Source organism: Microtus oregoni, unplaced genomic scaffold (assembly GCF_018167655.1).
Source record: "Microtus oregoni isolate MIOR12 unplaced genomic scaffold, Mior012 000018F_ref0000195, whole genome shotgun sequence".
NCBI classification, from domain to species: domain Eukaryota; kingdom Metazoa; phylum Chordata; class Mammalia; order Rodentia; family Cricetidae; genus Microtus; species Microtus oregoni.
The window spans coordinates 6,567,578-6,586,333 of record NW_024543077.1 but is presented as its reverse complement, the minus strand read 5'-3'; the positions used below and the strand labels follow the sequence as shown (position 1 = coordinate 6,586,333).

The 18,756-nt window shown below is 43.2% G+C and overlaps 1 protein-coding gene across 6 annotated transcripts in view; it reads left to right on the top strand.

The window, feature by feature from the left end:
- The window catches only part of LOC121458759 (membrane-associated guanylate kinase, WW and PDZ domain-containing protein 2-like), a 1,271,545-nt gene that overhangs the window by 1,110,961 nt on the left and 141,828 nt on the right, over window positions 1-18,756 (top strand). For 4 of the 6 annotated variants that reach the window (XM_041668117.1, XM_041668122.1, XM_041668119.1 and 1 more), the window contains 2 exons: window positions 5,627-5,816; window positions 14,803-14,844. In XM_041668117.1, coding sequence (XP_041524051.1) covers window positions 5,627-5,816; window positions 14,803-14,844 — 232 coding nt within the window. The remainder of the gene's footprint in view (window positions 1-5,626; window positions 5,817-14,802; window positions 14,845-18,756) is intronic. The other 2 variants (XM_041668118.1, XM_041668120.1) reach the window with 1 other exon arrangement.

The following is an 18,756-nucleotide window of genomic DNA, read 5'->3' as shown; positions in this document are numbered from 1 at the left end:
ACAAGCTGACTTATTTCCTATAATTATGCCTGGTTTTAAATGTTCTGTGTACTAAAATTGCTTCTTAGGATTGATGTCTTAGAATCCTTCATTAGCTATGTTACAACACCAATAAACAGAATAGTAAATATGACCTGTTTTCATGTGCTGGCCACTTGGTAACAGATTTTAATGCACACCCTATATGATGAGCTTAGGTTACATGTGAATTGTGAAGTGTGCTGAATCAGAAGAAAGATGACAATATCCTGTGTGCTAGGCTTTACAGTTAGTGCTGGGGACTGTTCCTTCCCAAAGGAAGACAGACGCACATCTGCATCCACTTCCCGTCTTTTGTCTTCCATTGTCCCCCAATACAAGAATCACTCACCTTACATCTCCACGATTATCCCCACTTTTAAAATATACTTACGAAATGGACACCAGCATTATTCAGGATGACGAGACAAAACACTCGAAAACCTGTTGTTTTTCCTATCACAAATACTATGTGGTCATGTAGTGACGTTAAGTTTTCAAAACTAATTCATACTACGGTGCTGAGGGGCCTCTCCTGCACATTAAATATGATCTGCAAGAAATTTATTTCCATTTCTATTTACATTCTAATGACTATAGAAATAAACATATGTGTGCGCATGCATTCATATATCCTAGCTCTATACAGATAATGAGTATGTGTATCATTCTATGTGATTTACATTGTAAACATGACAATCACTCAGAATAGTGCTTCGAATATTCTTCTGATGCTAGCAACCTCTACTATCACCTAACCTCTCTGGTCCTGCTTCTCTTTCAAAGATGCTAAAACCTTATGACAACATGGGAAACTAGTTAGACTTTCGCTAGCAATTTTACATAGGTTGAAACTCTGACTCGTGTTAGCCACCCGTCTATCACTGTAACAAAATGCCTGAGATAATAACTCACTCATGAAGAGGAACTGCTTGTGTGCGCTCTGTTTGGAAGGTCTCTGTCTATGACGGGCTGGCCCTGATGCTCGGAGCATGTGCAGTAAGCATCACCTCATAGTGAGAAAGCTCCTTTCATCCCAGGTCAGGGAGCAAAAGAGAAGAGAAAAGGGTTGCGGGCATACAGTCCTCTTAGCACACTCTGACACGCTCCATCTCCCAAAGCCCCACTACTTCCCATGCTGTTCTTGGCCAAGTCTTTAATACATGGACATTCAACACCCAAGCTATGCCAGTATTAACGGCATAAGTCCCCTTCGCTGGGTTGGCTTTTCTGGATCTCCTTTTATCGTGACTCAGAGGTTGCTCCCCTAATAGACTATCTAAAGCCTACAGCTGGACAGGTAGAGTGGCGAAGCAGAACCCTCACAAAGTAGACCCTCAGTTACCACTCTGCTCATCCGCTCTCCCGAATACAACAGAGAGGGAGAGTGGGCTGCTTTGAACTTCGTAAATCACGTCGTGATGGATGCAATTTTGAAAGAAGTGTTTTTAAATGCGTGAAATGAAGTACGACTTATCTTGCCCAGCTTCTAAATAATGTCATCCCATCATCCCCAGCTCCGATCAAGGCCCTGTGGTTAGACACATCTTTATCTGATTTAACCAGCAACCTTGCAGCCTCATCACGGGGCGACAATTTTGCAATCTAGTGATTTCCTTATATGTACCACAGTCGCGCAAATTATGTCATTTGGCATAATTACAGCATTTGCCATCATTATAGTAATTACACCCATAGTCAATAATTCCCAAAAAGACTTTATAGAACTCAGCATACAATTAATCCTGAACCTGTGAATCTTTGCAAGAACTATGGCCTGGACTTCTAGATTGCTGGCTGAGTAAATATATAAAGGTCTTTGATTTCATGCTCTCCATGTATCTATGCAAAACCCCTGGACTAAGGACCACGATAGCATTGTGTAAGACCCAGCGGTTTAGGACATAGACTCTCAAGCACACCGCCTGGGCTCAGGTGCTGAGCTTTTTCCTGATTTGTTTATGACCTTAAAGAAGCTGCTTAAGGCCTCTGCATCTCAAAGACTCTATTTGTAAAACAGGAGTAATTTCTCTGTTACTGTGGGGATTCTAAGTTAACCTACGCCAAGTGCTTACAACAGCACTTCAACACATTGGGCTAAAGATTACAAACATCTCTGCCAGTGCACAAACCCTTCACGGGTAAGTCACTCCCCAAATGAATGCAATGTGCTAAGTGGTTCGTTGGAACAAATACAGTGTATCCACAGCATCTGGGCTCAGACACCTTCTTCTAAGTAAAACTGATGGTGGACTTAGCATGAGGAAGCATGCTCAATGAGACCTAGCCTCCTGCTAGATCTCAACCAAACAGCCCTTAGAAACTAAGGGCCTAATAAGTAAGACACTACTAATAATGAGTTCTCGTTGTCTTTGCATGGCAGGATCTAAGTGTGTGTTTCAAACATTGGATCAAACCTAATGCCTGTGTTGCCCAGCCCGACCTAAAGTAGTACGGGAGTAGGTTTAGACTTGTTTAGCTGTGTTTATCATGTTCTCAAAAGGAAGGAAACACATTCTAGAAATAGTGTTTTGTTGAGGGGGGAATCCTGTCCTATTCCTGTGCACACCCAAGAATCAGAAACTGGGGTAAAGCAAATGAACGCCTCTGTTTTACTGCTTGGTGTCTGGGTGGAGACTGTGTTGTCTCTATCCACTCTATCAGAGCCCGAGACTCCATAGTGTTGGCTATCCATTCCCTTAGTTATTAACCACCCGTTAGTTTAAAGACAGCAAAACTTCTCCCACACATAAAAACTTCATTTCCATTGTCACTCTGGTGAGATGTCTACAAAGTCTAGTCAGGCCACTGCAGAGAGAAAACAGAGAGTCCCAGCAAGCCCAGTTGAGGGGTAAATGCCTGGCAAGTTTGATAAGCTGCCAAGGACCCCAGACCCAAGAGCAGAAGAGAGCAGGCACAACGAGTAAGAACTGGGGAATGGAACCGGATCCGGATTCAAGGTATCATGGAATCTGGAAAGCAAGGTCTCTCAGAACACAAGGTGGAGCCAGCAGAACTGACCTTCCAGCCTCAGCACAGGGTGCCTCTAAGCCAGGGTAAACCTTTCCTCAGTAGCATCTTGGGTGGAGATCTCAGGGAGCCTCTTTAGAGGGAACAGGCGAGAAGCAGCGTGGGAGAAAGACCAGAGGTCTCCTTTCCCAGAGACAGGGCTTTTCTCGAGCACCGCTGACAGACTGACTCACCGTGTGAGGAGAGTCAGTGCAGGAGGTTGTGAATGCTTTCCTCAGCATTAGCTGGGTTCTTGACTCATTTCCCAGTCTCTGTGCTGTAGAAAATGTAGAACTCGCCAATCTTCCACAGAAACTGGCCCCTAAAATGCCCAAAGCATTCTTTGTTCTGTAGCTTTAGGGTTGTGTGTCAGAAACATCAATATTTCACCCGAAGCATCGTTCCTCCCGGGGTTATACATGAGGAATATGCACAGCAGTGAATCACATGTGGCTGGAAGAAAACCCACAGTGGAAGATGGAAAACACGCACTTCTTGAACCCCGTGTTGGCGTGTAGTATGTTAACCCTCTCAGACCATACTTCTGCCATATTTACGTTAAAGCTTTCCACATCTTAAGTGTGGAATCAGAACTAAGAAAGCCATAGCTGGAATGTGTCCATGTGGCACCTAAAAGCAGGTAGACAGGTCATTTAAGAAAGATGCCTTTAGACGCAGTGGTGACCGGGAATGCCATAGCAAAGTCACCATTATGTATGAAAAGGAAGCTTCCTGTATGAACATCTCCACTGAGTCCAAAATGCACATTTAAGGGCTTTTACTAAGCAGAAGCTAACGGTTCAGTGAGGTTAAAATTAACTCCGGTTTTTATGATACTTACAAGATCCCTCCCGAAAGCGTCTGGTTTAAACAAATAGCCCTGCTAGAACTATAAGTTAGTTCTGACCAAGATCTGTTGTCAGACCTCAGGCAAGCCAATTATTACCCTCTTTGTGCTTCTAGAGATTATATTTAATATGAAACAGCTGAACTCATCCTCGCTCGCTCTAAAAACCATCTAAATGAAATCTTGGGCCGGATCCCATGCAGAAACAATTTAAATTCAGTCTCAGCGAATTAAAGTCAGTAACCTACTTATTCCCAAGTCTGCAATGTTTAGTTTCCACAGGAACCCCTGCCACAGTTCCAGGTGGGGGGATGGGCCGGAGGGACCCCCGCCGTGACCCATGGCATGTCTAGGAGGACAGGGGTATGTGGTCCCCCACATCCCTTCCAGCCTTAAGAGTATTGATGACAAGGTGGAATCCTGACCAAAATATAACCAGTGTGAAAACAAGAGCAAGAAAACGAAGTAAAAAATAGAAAGCTTTATATCCATATCAGTTCGTCAGATTTTTAGGAGTCCATATCTTAATTACGAGTTCATCCATTCACTAAGGGTGCTTTCTGAATACCTACCACATACGGGACCTGTAATTTGGAGCCGGTAGTGGCAAACGATACTGGGAGCAGGGCGTGACATTGAATAGGATCACCCCAATGGCTGGGACAGCTCTTCTAGGAAAGGAGATGCCTATGTGCATCTAGTGTCCAGGTAAAGTGAGGGGGGACGGTAGAAGAAGAAATGGAGAGGGGTCTGCAGAGCTTCAGAGCAAGAAAGGGTGTGGGAAGGAGAGAGTAAAGTAAGCAGAACCCACAGCCTGACGGGAATTTGACCTGGATCCCGAGAGAACCGTACTCCGACCCCGCCCAGAATTGCAGGCAGGAGGCTCCCATCATTATACTTTCTAGGGACTGCCTGCTGATTCAAAGGAAAGAGGCAGAAGGAAGGGCTGCTAGTTGAATAAAGGTGACACTGGCCATGACAAGAGCCTTCTCGCTAAATGACAAATATTAGCTCTAGCTGCATGTATGTCCCCATGCATGGCAAATATTGGCTCTAGCTGCATGTATGTCCCCATGCATGGCAAATATTGGCTCTAGCTGCATGTATGTCCCCATGCATGGCAAATATTGGCTCTAGCTGCATGTATGTCCCCATGCATGGCCAATTAGGAAGCACTTCACTATAGTGCCAGCAGGTACATTTCAGGGGACACGTTCCCACACCCACAGTGAATGGGATTTCCGAGAAGGATGTAGTCCATTGCTCCCGGATGGGCTATATATACAAACTCTAGAAGAAGCGATAAAATGTTCAGCTGTGAGAGGGGCTTAAGATGTGCACAGGTGATAAACGAACAAGTACAGTCTACTTCATTTTCTGTTTTAGGGAGGTGGTATGATAAATTGGAACCATTGGCAGAAAAAGAGCAGATGTTACCTCTTCCTGAATATACATCCATAAATGATATTGGGATACATTCTATCTTTTATAAAGGAAACCATCAAAGAAATGAGGAGTTTGCCATAGATCCCTAGCTGCTATGCAGCAAGGTTAAGAGCATACGTTCACACCCCAAGGACCACTTTCACTTACGTGATTCCGTAGAAATAGATTCTCTTCCTTCGAGTCATGTGTACCAAACTCTTCTTGGGGACAGAAGTTCACATGGTAAGAAAGTCTTTTATGAAAGCAGCAGGGGAAACAGCCAGGCGGAATCCATCCTCAGTCGCATTCTCTCTTCTTTCCTTTCAGACGATGGACCGGTGGGAGACTCAGGGCAGCCCTCAGACAAGTTTATCTGCTCCGGCCGTGCCACAGAACCTGCCCTTCCCACCTGCCCTGCACAGGAGCTCCTTTCCAGACTCAACAGAGGCCTTTGACCCACGGAAGCCTGACCCATATGAGCTCTATGAGAAATCGAGAGCCATTTATGAAAGCAGGCGTAAGTGACCGCCATGTAAAGCCAGGGGGCACTGACCGTGGCCGACACCAGCCTAGGGGGCGCATGGGGGCTGAATAATCTGGTATGATTTTACCTTCTGAGGCTCAACGGTATCTCCAAAGTAAGATAGCAGGTCTACAAGGGTCCTTAAAACCTGCCTTTTCTTTTCGATATTTGCATTTTAATTGACAATGCTTCTATTTTTATGGGGTACGATGTGATATTTCCATACACGTATACATTGTAGGATGATCAAATTAGGATAATTAGCATATCAAACAAAAGATAACTACAATAAGAACACTTAAAATCCTGTCTTCCACGTAATTTGAAATACATATTATGATCAGCTATAGTCACATGGACGTGTGACAGAATTTAGTGCCCTCCTATCTAGCCAATCTTTATTCTTGCTGACTTAAAGAGCTGGTTGCTTCTAAAGGTATCTTTGGGATTTAAATTACATGCCCCTAAGCTCCTGAGGAAATAAGGATGGAGCGGAGTTGCTGGCGTGGTTCACGTCACAAAATAAAATGGAGCAAATTTTTGGAAGGTGTAATCCATTTGACCTGACCTATAAGGCAACGCTGGAACGCATAACCCATTCGAACTGACCTGGAATCTAAAGCTTACATTTTGTCGTCTTAGAGTCTTGAAGGCAGTCATTGGAGAAGTCCAAGCCTTGAGTAGAATGCAATCTCAGGCAAGTTTTTCCAATTCAGAGTCATGAATCAATTTGTCCTCAAAGGAGGGAGAAGCAGGTGCCGATCATCCCGGACTGAATCTCCTGCTGCCATTTAACGCACCCAGCTGCCTTGCCTTAAAGCCTGCATATGTGTCTGCCTTCCTATTGGAAGATCTTCGGGGTTATTTGAACTTTTAATATCAAGTGTACCTCTGTTGTGTCCCTTCCTGACACTGTCACCTCCTCTATGGAAACTTAATCACGGGGGTGTATAAAACACAACACGGAGTGCTAAGACTCCGAGCAATGATAGCGAAATCAAGTCTAGTTTGAAAGACTTTGGTCCCCGGCACTTCCCTTCACAATCTGGTTTCCCTTGCTCCAACCCCCGCCCCCCCCCCCCAATACATCCTTTCCAACTTCATCATCTGAAACATGAATAGGAGTTTTAAATTGTGTGTGGCCTCGGAGGACCTTGAACCCTCTCAGTCCTTTGATGAGCTCAGGGCCCGAGAATTACGCACCCAGCTGCTAAAGGGAAAAGCAAGCCTAATACCTCTCCCCATCCTCTGTGACATCTCGTAGAAGTAATTTCTGTGGATAAAACAGTGAGGACAGCGGCCTTCAAAATGAGCCTGCACGCATGCACACAATTTTCAATCATCAGTTACATCCAAGTTACTGTGTTTCATTCTTCGCTCTCCTGGTAAATGACTGAGAAGTCTCAGGAGGGCTGTGCACTTGGAGCATCTACAGCAGGAAAATCCAAGAAGAAGGACAGTTATGGCTGAATAATGAAGGGTGTAGATTTGGGGTCCTGGTGGTCATTACAGGGAAGAAAAGATACCACAAAGATCTGAGTCCGGCACTTACTACATGTACCCTTAAATAGCATAGTGTTTGCTCTCGGTGCTTGGGCAAGACGCCGGAAATGAACAGTATACCCTGCTCTTACAAATTTCATGGGGAAAGGAACAGAAGTGTAAATAGAGAGGAATACACAGTAGATGTTCCTACATGGACGGCAAAACACACCGCAGGACTAAAGTATCACCCCGTGTCCAGGGGCGAGCTTCATGTTTGGGTTGCCTTCAGGGACTGTGATGAACCGCTTTCTTCGCTGGTTCTTTGCTTCTGTCCTTGTGTGGCTCCCAGAACGAGGCAAAGCCGCCTGCTTTGAGACAGAGGGCATCTTCTCATTGGCTCCTCATCTTCCGTCTGAGACAGTCAGGCCCCCAGTTTCCTAACAGGACTTGTACATGACCCTCATCCCACTCTAAAAGAATCCAGATTTTTATATCTAGCGCCCGCAGCACCGTTCATTTCTGTTGAGTGCCTTTTTCCTCCTCGCCTGGAGCATTCCCAGCCCGAGCAAAGCAGACGCCTTAACCTCCCATCTTTCTTTGCCATCACTAGGAGCTCTTTATTCCTTTGCTGCTGAGGCAGCAAGGCCCTATCTCCCTATTCCCGCAGCCAGAGCCTGTCCTGGGGCACCGCAGAGCTCAGGCTCCCGTGTCCCCAGGAAGCCAAAGGAGGGCAAGCTCATTTCCTTTCCTACGCATCCCTTCTTCTCTGTTATTATGTAACACTCAGTAGGGTATGAGCGAAACACAGAAACCACGTGAAGGTAAGGAAAGCTCCATCCCTGAAGGTGGAGGAGCCAAATGAGCACCAGCCACTTTCCATCCTGCTATGCGGCTCCTCCCTACGGGCTCCTCCCCCGCAGCTCCTTGTTCGGCCCTACCAGCCCATTGAAGCAAGCAAACGGCCTTCGATCCTCTCCATACTGCCCATTTCCAAGTACAGAAACATCTTATTCTCTCACCTACATTTTTAGAGTGATTCCTTTTTTATTTCTTTAGACAGTCTCACAAAATTGCCCCAGCTAGCTCTAAACCGGCAACTTTCCACCTCAGGCCCCCAAGCAGCTTTAGCTATACAATGTAAAACTTAACTGGTGGTTGGTAACCCACCGCCTAACCCTCACTTTCAAACAAGACTTTGAACAAAATATCCAGGAAGCATATGAAACCCAAAAGAAAGACCACATCACAATTTTGATGGTATATACTTCTATCCATGTCCCTTTGAATCGCATGCACAAGCCTTAGACTTAGAGCTTGCTGACCCTTCCTGGGAGAAGACAGCATTGGTGAGAGTTGGGAAAGTATGGTGAGAACCCCGATCTGATTTGCGAGCCCTTTGATGCTTTCCTGGCTTGCTGTGAACCCTGGTATCCCCCTCCCCTTACAACCCAGGCAGAAGCCACCGATGATGTATTCACACTCAACCTAGGTTGCAGTTACCAAACAGAAGGGTGCCCCTCCACTTACAAGGGGCTCTACAGAGCTATCGAATGTGTGTTCTGTAAAAAGTTGGAAGGAACTGTCTGGATTCAAATCCCCACTCCCCCTGCAAATGATGGAAATTTATCAAATGATGTAAATGCTGCCGTGCCTCATTTGGCTCCTAATTAGATTAAGCTGACAGTGAGATGTGCATGCACAGGACATCTCACTAATGATGTGTTCTTGGGAAAATGTGGTTTTTAAACAAAGACAGCCGTAGGCTAGTAGAGTCAAGCGAAACACAACATGGCAAGTCCACGCTCCTGAGAGGAGCCAGTGCCACCACCAAGCTTCCGGAGATGTCCTGAGATGAGGTGACAGCAGAAAAGGGACAGAGAAAAGAAACTCCCCCACCCAGCAGGGAGGCGGGGTCTTTGATTTAAGAGTACCAGGCATGGAGCCCAGAGGTGGCTCCCCAAGGCTCCACATCAATCAGCAAGAATACATGAAGCATTCAGAGTGTGTCTGAAACTCTGGTAGACACTCAAGAGAGTAAACTCACAAGAAATAATCTCTACTTATTAGAAAATTCTGGTGAAACACACAGGGAAACCATTTCTGGACAAGACCCTCTAACAGAATACAGTACTAACATCAGAGTGTCCTTGCTCCAACCCAGGGGCTCTGAAATGATGGGAAATGGTTTTTTGATGACCTAGTGACCAACGAGCCCATCTGGGGCAACTACATCCAAGTGTTTCCAGGGGTGTCCTAGTCTTGATTATCCTGTTATGATTATTAATAGCCTCCCTGCCACTCTCTAGACCATCCTCATTTGAGTGGTGAACTATCTAATTTCCTTTTATTAAACAATATATTCAAAAATAGCCATTGTGCTTAGGAAAAGTGTATAGCTAACATACATACTGTGGATAAAAAGTTTTAACATCCACTAAGAAATTTTTTTTAATTAGTCAAATAATTATTTGACTAATCAAGTTTTTGTGTCTTCAAGTTTTATCTCTAACTAGCCTTTGGGTGACTTCTGCAGTTGCTTGTTTTGGTAGTTAAACTTCTAGCGAACTCCCCCCACCCTGCAGTGCCTAGAAATTGTCAATATGTTCAGATCTAGAACATAGCAAACTTAAGTTGAGAAAACCAAGGTTAGGAGGTTCCACACAGTATGTATCAGGCCATGCATTCACATTCTTAGTGAATGCTAAGTCCAATTCAACATTACAATAACCACCTCACTGAAAGGGACTGTCTCTGAGACAGCAGCAAATAGATGGCCATCATAGGGTAGGCAATATGGCAAGCTTCCCAAAGAGAGGGGGTGCATTTTCTGAGTGTGCTCTACAGTACAACTGAGGCAGAAGAGAGGGCCAAAATTGAATAAGGCAGAAAATTCCATACTCCCTAAAAACCCCCCACTGCCTTTCCACACTCCCTAATACCCCCCTGCCTGCCCCTTGCTTTGAAGCTGAAGTGAATGACCACTGAAGTTACCCAAACTTTTTTTCTCTTCCCATTGAACCTTGGTTATTATACATAACAATTGAAGAGGTTCGACATGTCCATGCTCCTTTGCAGTAACACATCCCTCAAGAGTGTGGTCACAAACACGCCAAGGGCCTGTCTGGCTGGCGTATCTAAAGGTATGGCCCCTTTAGAACAGAAGTTCCTCTTGGGTTTCTCTACTAACTGCTCACACTGTCCACTATTCCTTCCAGACATTAGAAATGGTAATCACCACGAGGGTCTAGCAAAGGTAGCAATGGACAGTCTTGGTGGTCAAAGAGCCTAACAGAGATACAAAGTGTCTTTCAGCACCAGGCCTGTTATAGAGATACAATGTATCAAAGCCAGAGAAGAGTGGTTTTCTCACCTGTACTAGAGTTACAATGTATCAAAGGCAGAGAAGGGTGGTTTCCACACCTGTTAATAGAGATACAATGTATCAAAGGCAGGGAAGAGTGGTTTTCACACCTGTACTAGAGTTACAATGTATCAAAAGCAGAGAAGAGTGGTTTCCATGCCTGTATTAGAGTTACAATGTATCAAAAGCAGAGAAGAGTGGCTTCCACACCTGTACTAGAGTTACAATGTATCAAAAGCAGAGAAGAGTGGCTTCCACACCTGTACTAGAGTTACAATGTATCAAAAGCAGAGAAGCGTGGCTTCCACACCTGTACTAGAGTTACAATTTATCAAAGGCAGAGAAGAGTGGCTTCCACACCTGTATTAGAGATACAATGTATCAAAGGCAGAGAAGAGTAGTTTTCCCACCCAGGCTGCTAACCTTCCCTTTTGCTGTTCATTACTGAACTCTTCTTTACTCCGTGTGATGCTCACATAGCTCACACTGTTTCCAGGCTGACTGTTGGCCTTCTGGCTGCTCCTTCCCTATTCCTAGTGAATGGAGGTGGAGTTTGCAGTGCCTCCCATCCTAATCACAGAGCCATCTGGAAAGAGGGAGTGGAAAGTGACACCATCCACCAGAGCACACCCCCGGAAAGTCAGGAAAGTGACATTGGGGTGGCCACATCACACAAGAAAGAATGTGGGCCCAAACGCCCCTGTGAGTCCACCACTTGAGCTGGCCAGAGTCCAGGACCCAGGCGGACCCAGCTGCATACGGGAAAGGACAAATGCTTGGCTGCCACAAATGTAGGCAGGACTTTAAGTCATCATGAAAGCACATCTTGCACACAGGGAGCCTGCTTGCAACTAAACACGGGGCTGAGCCTGAACTGCCAGGGCAGTGATGGTGTCCTGCAGCCTGCATTAATTCACCTCTTCTCACCTGTGTCCTTTCGCACACAATCTTACTGTAGGGAAGTGTTAAAATGAGATGTAAAAAGTGTTCAGACACCCTTGCCTGTGACTTGACATTAGAATCATGAGAGAAAAGACAGCATGTTATCATTTAATCCCCTCCACTGTATGTAAATGTGGATTCTCTCTACCTTTTACACTGTATCCCTGGTGTGATTTATGTTTATGATTTGACCTGTGGGGGGGAAACTGTCTTTTCACTGGCGCTTCTAATATATCATCACTTCGCCTCTGTAACATTTTGGAAAATGAGGTCGATAAATCCATTAAAGTTGTGTTTGCCATTTTTGATCGATAGACCCTAATTAGTTCAGAAATCTAATTTCAAAAGTAGTATCCTTGGGTGACTGTCTAGAAAACTATAAAAACATCTATATTTCTATCAGCTTCCTTTTATAGTTGGAAATCACCGTGATATGAGCTAATAATATAGACAGTACAATAAAGATGCCATAGCACATTTTCCCTGTGCTTTGGGAATTAGATATAACTCCACAGCTTATGTATTTATTTTATGCAGTAATTTAAAACTTGGTATCTCTGACGTTAGTAAAGGATGGGAGGGCAGAAGACTATGAAAATGGACTCAAAACTCGGTCCTTACCCGAGCGTGCTCCCGTGTCAGCGTGGGCAGCACAGATTCCCAGCGTAACCTGAAGGATTTCTATGAATCAACATGAGACCATCAGGGCTTCAGTGAATGGAATCTAATTGCTACATAGCAAGTAAGTCCTAGTGAGATTAGGAGAGCATAAAGTGTCAATGTGGCACCAATGTGAGTGTTCAGAAGATGGCGGTCTTCCATCCCTGACGTGAATCTACTTTTCTCAGTCAAAATCCTAGCCTGCCACAGAAAACACGAAGGCTCTCAGAAAGGAACGTTTCTGCAGAAGCTAATATGCCTTTGCACAACTGCCCTGGCAGGCAGGATCTCTGTGCCCTGTGTGAAGATGTGTCACTGTGATTGATTTAAAAAAAAAAAAAGAGCAAAATGGCCAATAGATAGGCAAGAAGAGGAAAGGTGGGGCTTATGGGGGCAGAGAGCTCCAGGAAGGAGAAAGGAGGAGTCAACAGTAAGATGGAGAGAAAGCAGGATGGGAAGTACAGAGGAAAAGGGAACCAAGCCGTATTGAAGAACATAGATTTAAAAAATATGGGTTAACTTAAATTGTAAGAACTAGTGAGGAACAAGCCTAAGCTAAGGCCGACAGAGCTTTCATAGTGAATAAGTCTCTGTGTTGTTTTTGGTGAGTTGGCAGCACAGAGAAAAATCCACCTACAGTGCCCCAGTGAACAAAACTAGCTCACTGTGCAAAATGAACTGAACTCCATATTGGAGCAATAGACTCTCATTGCAATATTTTTTTTAAAAAAATTGTCAATAAAACACTAGTATTTCTAGTGCTCCATGTGATAGTACTCTATCATAAAATGATGGCAGCTTAACATTGAGATGTTCTGTGATGCATTCTTTTCAGTCTACTTGAATAGTCCTAAGTTGACCCTTCTATAATAATCATTTATATGATTATACATCATACCTACATAATCATTTACATAACCGTAATAATAATGTTCTAACATGAATCCCAACTTAAAACTGACTTATATATTAAACATAAGGAGGATGCTGCTTGCAAGAAAAGCTTACAATTATTTTATCAACAGTATGCATTATGCCCTAGAAGGATTTTGTAACTTTTAATTTTTGATAATATGATTAGCTATATTACGTTTTCATAAAGGCAAAAATATCCTACCACTCTCAGATGGATCTCCACAACTCAGTCTAGCACAATTCTTATTTTCTTGGGCACTTCTTGGCAAGGGGTTTGCATATGTATGACCTCTGCAAGTCTCAGATTAAACCCGATCACATGGTTTGAGAATGTGTCTATGGATGATAGAACTATAAAGGAAAACGAAGAATATTTGAAGATCACAGGAAATAATCTGCCATTGTGAACAGAGAGTGACAGCATCCACACCTAAGCTCAGCACTTGAAGCGCTGAAGCAGGAAAATCCTGAGTCTGGAGTCAACCTGCAGTCTTCCTTGTGTGGAAGAAGAAAGGAAAGAAGGAGGGAAGGGATTGTGGTGAGAGTGGAGGGCAGTGTTCCCACAGTAAAGGTAAAGACAGCAGATTATTGGATAGTGAGTTTTCATCACCATGAAGTTAAAAACAAAGGGGTATTTTCATGTGATTTTGTCCTAAAAATTATCTCGAAGGGTTCCCTGGGATAAAGCCCAGAACAAGTGATGTGCGCCTCTTAGTGTCATGGGCTCATCTTGCATCTTCCCAGTGAAATACTTTCAAGTCTTCACAAAGCCTTGCAGTCTGTCTCTCCCTCCCTCTGTAGTGCAGGAGCTTGAGAAAGCAGAATAAAAGTCAAGGGACAGTTTAGTGATGTCATTTTCTATATACTCAACAGTCACAGATACCCTCTCTAGTTCTTAAGCATGTCTGTGAGGAGGTCCATATTTACCCCCCATAAATTTGAACCCATGAGAGCGGCTGTCTCCACATACTCCCAATACAGAGAACCAGGGTTTGCAGAGCGCAAAAAGTTGAGTATTCCTGCATTTAAAAAAAGATGTTTCATGTTGATGTTAATAAATATATGTTGTTAGGCATATCGTAAGCCACATCATCTTTCTCATGAAGGCTCTCTGCTGCTAGAATGAACCAGTTTAACTCAACTACTTGAACAAAACCTCAGCTCTCCAAATAATCAGAAATCTCAAAATATTTGGACTGGTGTTAAATCTGTTTGATCATAGATTGTAATTTTCACTTTTCATCTTAGTGACCATAATATGAGTTTGAGGGACTCATTGCATAGACTTCAGGCTCTGAATTGTCATATTTCCAAATATATATTCTTATAGTGAAAATGAAAACAAGATGAAATTTGGAAATGGTCTTTTCCATGATGCTAAAAGAATCCATATTGTTCTGTTTTAACCTGTGTGAGGCGCATGATAATACACGCTTACCAGAGGCAGGGGGTTCTATCCATCAACTTCAAACGATTTTAGAAACAGGTGAAAAAATACATAAACATGAGCATAGAATTTGGGTTGGGGGAGTTATAGCATCAACAGAAAGAACATAAGGATGAATTTTAAAGTGCCATCGATAAATTTCAACTCTACTTCCCCATTTTCCCATCCAGAACAAGTACCACCCAGGACCAGTTTTCGAATGGATTCCTCTGGCAAGTATTCAGAGTCCACAGCTCTGTGAGCACACGTCCTCCACTTTGTGTAACCTGTCATTCTCCTCAGTGGTCTCAACTTGTCACTGCGTAGTATCCAGTGTGGTACCTAATTCACCTACATCACATGTGTTCAAGGCAGAGGGCAAGCCTCATCGTGGTGGGTCGGGGGGCTCACATACAAAAGACAAATATTAGTGAATGTCCTTCAATACAAAGTCACTAGAAGGGTGCACTTAGAACCAACTGTCAAAGAAAACCATCAGACTAGGTAGATCTGCGCTGTCTAACACAGCAGCCACTGGGTACTAGCGTGCAAATTTAGACGTGTTATCAAATGTGTATGAAATCCACAGTGAATTTCAAAGACTTAGGACAAGAATAAGTCTTTTAATTGTCTTATGTTAAGATAGTGTATTAGTTAGGGTTTCTATTTCTGCAATGAAACACCATGACGAAAAAAAAATTTTGGGTGAAAGGGTTTATTCAGCTTACATTTCCACATCAGAGTTCATCACTGAAGGAAGTCAGGACAGGAACTCAAATGGGGCAGGATCCTGGAGGCAGGACCTGATGCAGAGGCCATGGAGAGGAGCTGTTTACTGGCTTGCTTCTTATGGCTTGCTCAGCCCACCTTCTTAAAAAAAAACTCAGGGCCAGCAGCCCAGGAATCGCATCACCCACCGTGGGCTGGGCCCTCCTCCATTGATCACTAATTGAGAAAATGCCTTACAGTTGGATCTCAAGCAGGCATTTCCTCAGCTGAGGCTCCTTCCTCTCTGATGACTCCAGCTATGTCAAGTTGACACATAGCCAGCCAGAACAGATGGTATTTTGATAATTAAGTTAAAATATGTTATCAAAATTGATATTATTTGTTAAACTTTTTTAAAAAGTGGCTGCTTGGCAATATTAAATAACTTCTGTAAGTTACATTTTATTTAAATTGGATCTCGTTAAGCCAAGTAAATGGAAATAAGAAGGTAGAATATCTCAAGAGGAAAGCTAAATATTTCAAAAAAAATCTTACTAAAGAATTTGCTAACACAGATTGAAATTATCCTGAACATAATTAAATACCTATATCAATTTGGTTCCTTTAATAATTCCAATTACATTTTATATTTTGATACTATTTTGAGTTAGGGTACAATATTAGAGCTCTGGTTTAAAAACTTAAGAAATATCTTAATAATTTTACTTTGTTTTTTTTTTACTTATCATATACAAATAAGCTAAAATACATCACGTTGTAGGCATGAATGGGGACAACAAAGTCTGAGACCTTCTTTCCTTCTCCAGTTACTCATGAAATGCTCTTAACAACTGGTTAGCAGGGACAACTCAAGGCATTGCAGAAAGCAGTGTCTCTTAGTACTATACTAACTCCACCCCCACGTTTGTGGTCTTCAGCACACATCCCTAGTGTGTTTCCATGACGACCTTGTTTCCATCCCAGGGTGTTCCAACACCCCTTGGGGAATGTGTGTGCTGGTGATCTTCATTTTCTAAGTTTCCATGTTGTTTCTTGAGTATGTACAAAACATGGAAGATACTACTTAGCAACCAAATAATGTCTAAAGTAACTGTTTAGCGAGGTCTGGAGTCTTTAGGGGGCTGCTCTTTCATCTGACTGAGACACTGGCTGTAAGATACTTGTTATGGTTAAGAATGTCTTATGCCTACTAATTATGGGTAAAAAAAAAAGATGAAATCAGGATTTAATGTAGACATCTAAATCTCACTTAAACTAGCCTCAGAAAACATATTTCCTAAAAAAAAAACTTCAATCTCTAAATGTATTTTATTCTGAAATCAAAGAAGAAAGCAAAGGTTGCCCAATAGCCTAGGTTATCTTGAGATATATTCAAAGCCACACTTTACATTTAAAATATAAAAAAATGAAAGTTTTAGTGTGAGTGCCTTATTCCAATGTGCAACTCAAATTTTCAAGAAAGAACCAATCCAAATATTTTGTCAAGTGCATATATAAATTATCAAAAATCATAGAAAATGGTCTACAAGAGCTAGTTCCAGGACAGGCTCCAGGCTCCAAAACCACAGAGAAACCCTGTCTCGAAAAACCAAAAAAAAAAAAAAAAATCATAGAAAAATCAAGATTACATGCAATAAACACCTCTCTGATAATTTTTCACACATGTATATCGAATTCTCAAATGTCGAACATCCAGGCAAAATGAGGCCAGCTGTAGAGAGCCACAGAAACCACCTGCAGAGAAAACCTTGTCTTTAGAATTTTTTTTAAGACTCCAGGACTGTAAAGGTCAAACCAGAAGTAGTATCAGTGAGATACAGAAGTCAAGCAAATGAAAAAAGAGGAAAAGATCTACTCGGTGTGTTATTAAAGTATTACAAAGGACCTTAAAGACTTCAGTAATCAAACCAGACGTGGTGGCCCATAGCTTTAATCCCATCTCCTGGGATGCAGAGACAGGCGGATCTCTGTTAGTTCAAGGCCAGCCTAGTCTACATAGTTGGTTTCAGGACAGCCAGGACCATGTCAAAAGGCCCTATCTCAACAAAGAAAGAGAGAGAGGTAGAGGGGAGGGCAGAAGAAGGAAGGGAAGGGGAGGGGAGGAGAAGAGAGGAGAGGAGGGGAGGGGAGAGGAGAGGAGAGGAGGGGAGGGGAAGGGAGGGGAGAAGGAGGGAGAGGAAGAGAAAAGAAAGGAAGGAAGGAACTCAGTAACCAGAGAGCAAACCAGCCTGGCCAAGAGTGAAGTCAGATGGGGCAAAGACGAGATCCCTGAGATAGAGCAGACACGATAGGGGGAAGGCAATATTGGAGAAATAAAGCAGTTGGCAGGCTACCGAAGAAAACCAGACAGGAAATGACTTCTACCATGGCCCCAGCATGCTGGGCTACTGTCATATCATCAACAGAATAAACAGGAAGGTGAAGAAGAGAGATTCTTTCAGAGCCAAACAGATCATCTTCTTGTCCAGTAATGTTCAGTTCCAGCGATCAAAACCAACCAATTCTTTAACTCATTCAGCATCTAGAGTACCTGAAAACCCAGAACCCTGGGTAGATTTAATGACCTTCATCGAGACCTCATTCCTTCCTAGATCTCTCTCCAAGAGAAAGTCAAACACAGCAACACTCTTTTCAATAGGGAAAAATAAATAAAGGATCTTTTTGCCAACTGTGATAAGCCATACTACTTTTGTTTTAATTAGCACATAAAAGGAATTCAACTACCAAAGTTTAATTGACATTTAATAACAAGCCATTGCCAAATTAATCCATTAAAATGCTGTGTTCTGCAGTTTTGAAGAATGAATCCATTCATAAAAGGAATCAGTTGTGCTCAGCCATGGAGCCTTCCTCCTAAATGCTGTGTTCAAAACCCTGCTTTGCAAAGGCATCGGCTCTTCTAGCATGTCAAGTCTTCCGGGATGCACACAGGAATCAGCCATCAAAATTCCACCGTCCTTTATTATGAGGGAAGCTGTCCTGATAACAACCATCACTGCTTTTTCTTTGGAGACAGTCTTGCTATGTATTTCTGTCCTGTGACTTGAACTCACAGTGATCCACCTGCCTCTGCTTCCCAGGCGCTGGGATTAAAGCTTGCACCATCCCTGCATGCAGTTGCTATGTTTCGAATGTAAGCTTTTCTAGTACTGGTGTGAGCCCAGGATAGACAGCTGGGGCTTGTCCATTCAATCCCTCTCACTAGCTTGCCTCAAAGGTCATAGAGGATCCCATGAGAGAAGAATGTCAGGAAATGCTTTGTTTCTTAATGCCTGCATCTCCCGGGACCCAGCTTCTAAGGAGACACAGCACTGGCCATGGCTAGTCACTGAAGACAACCTCTGAAGAGCCCCCACAGTCCTCCTAAAAGGGCCAAGGGCAAAAAAGAAAATCAGCTAGGAAGCAGGAAAGAGAAG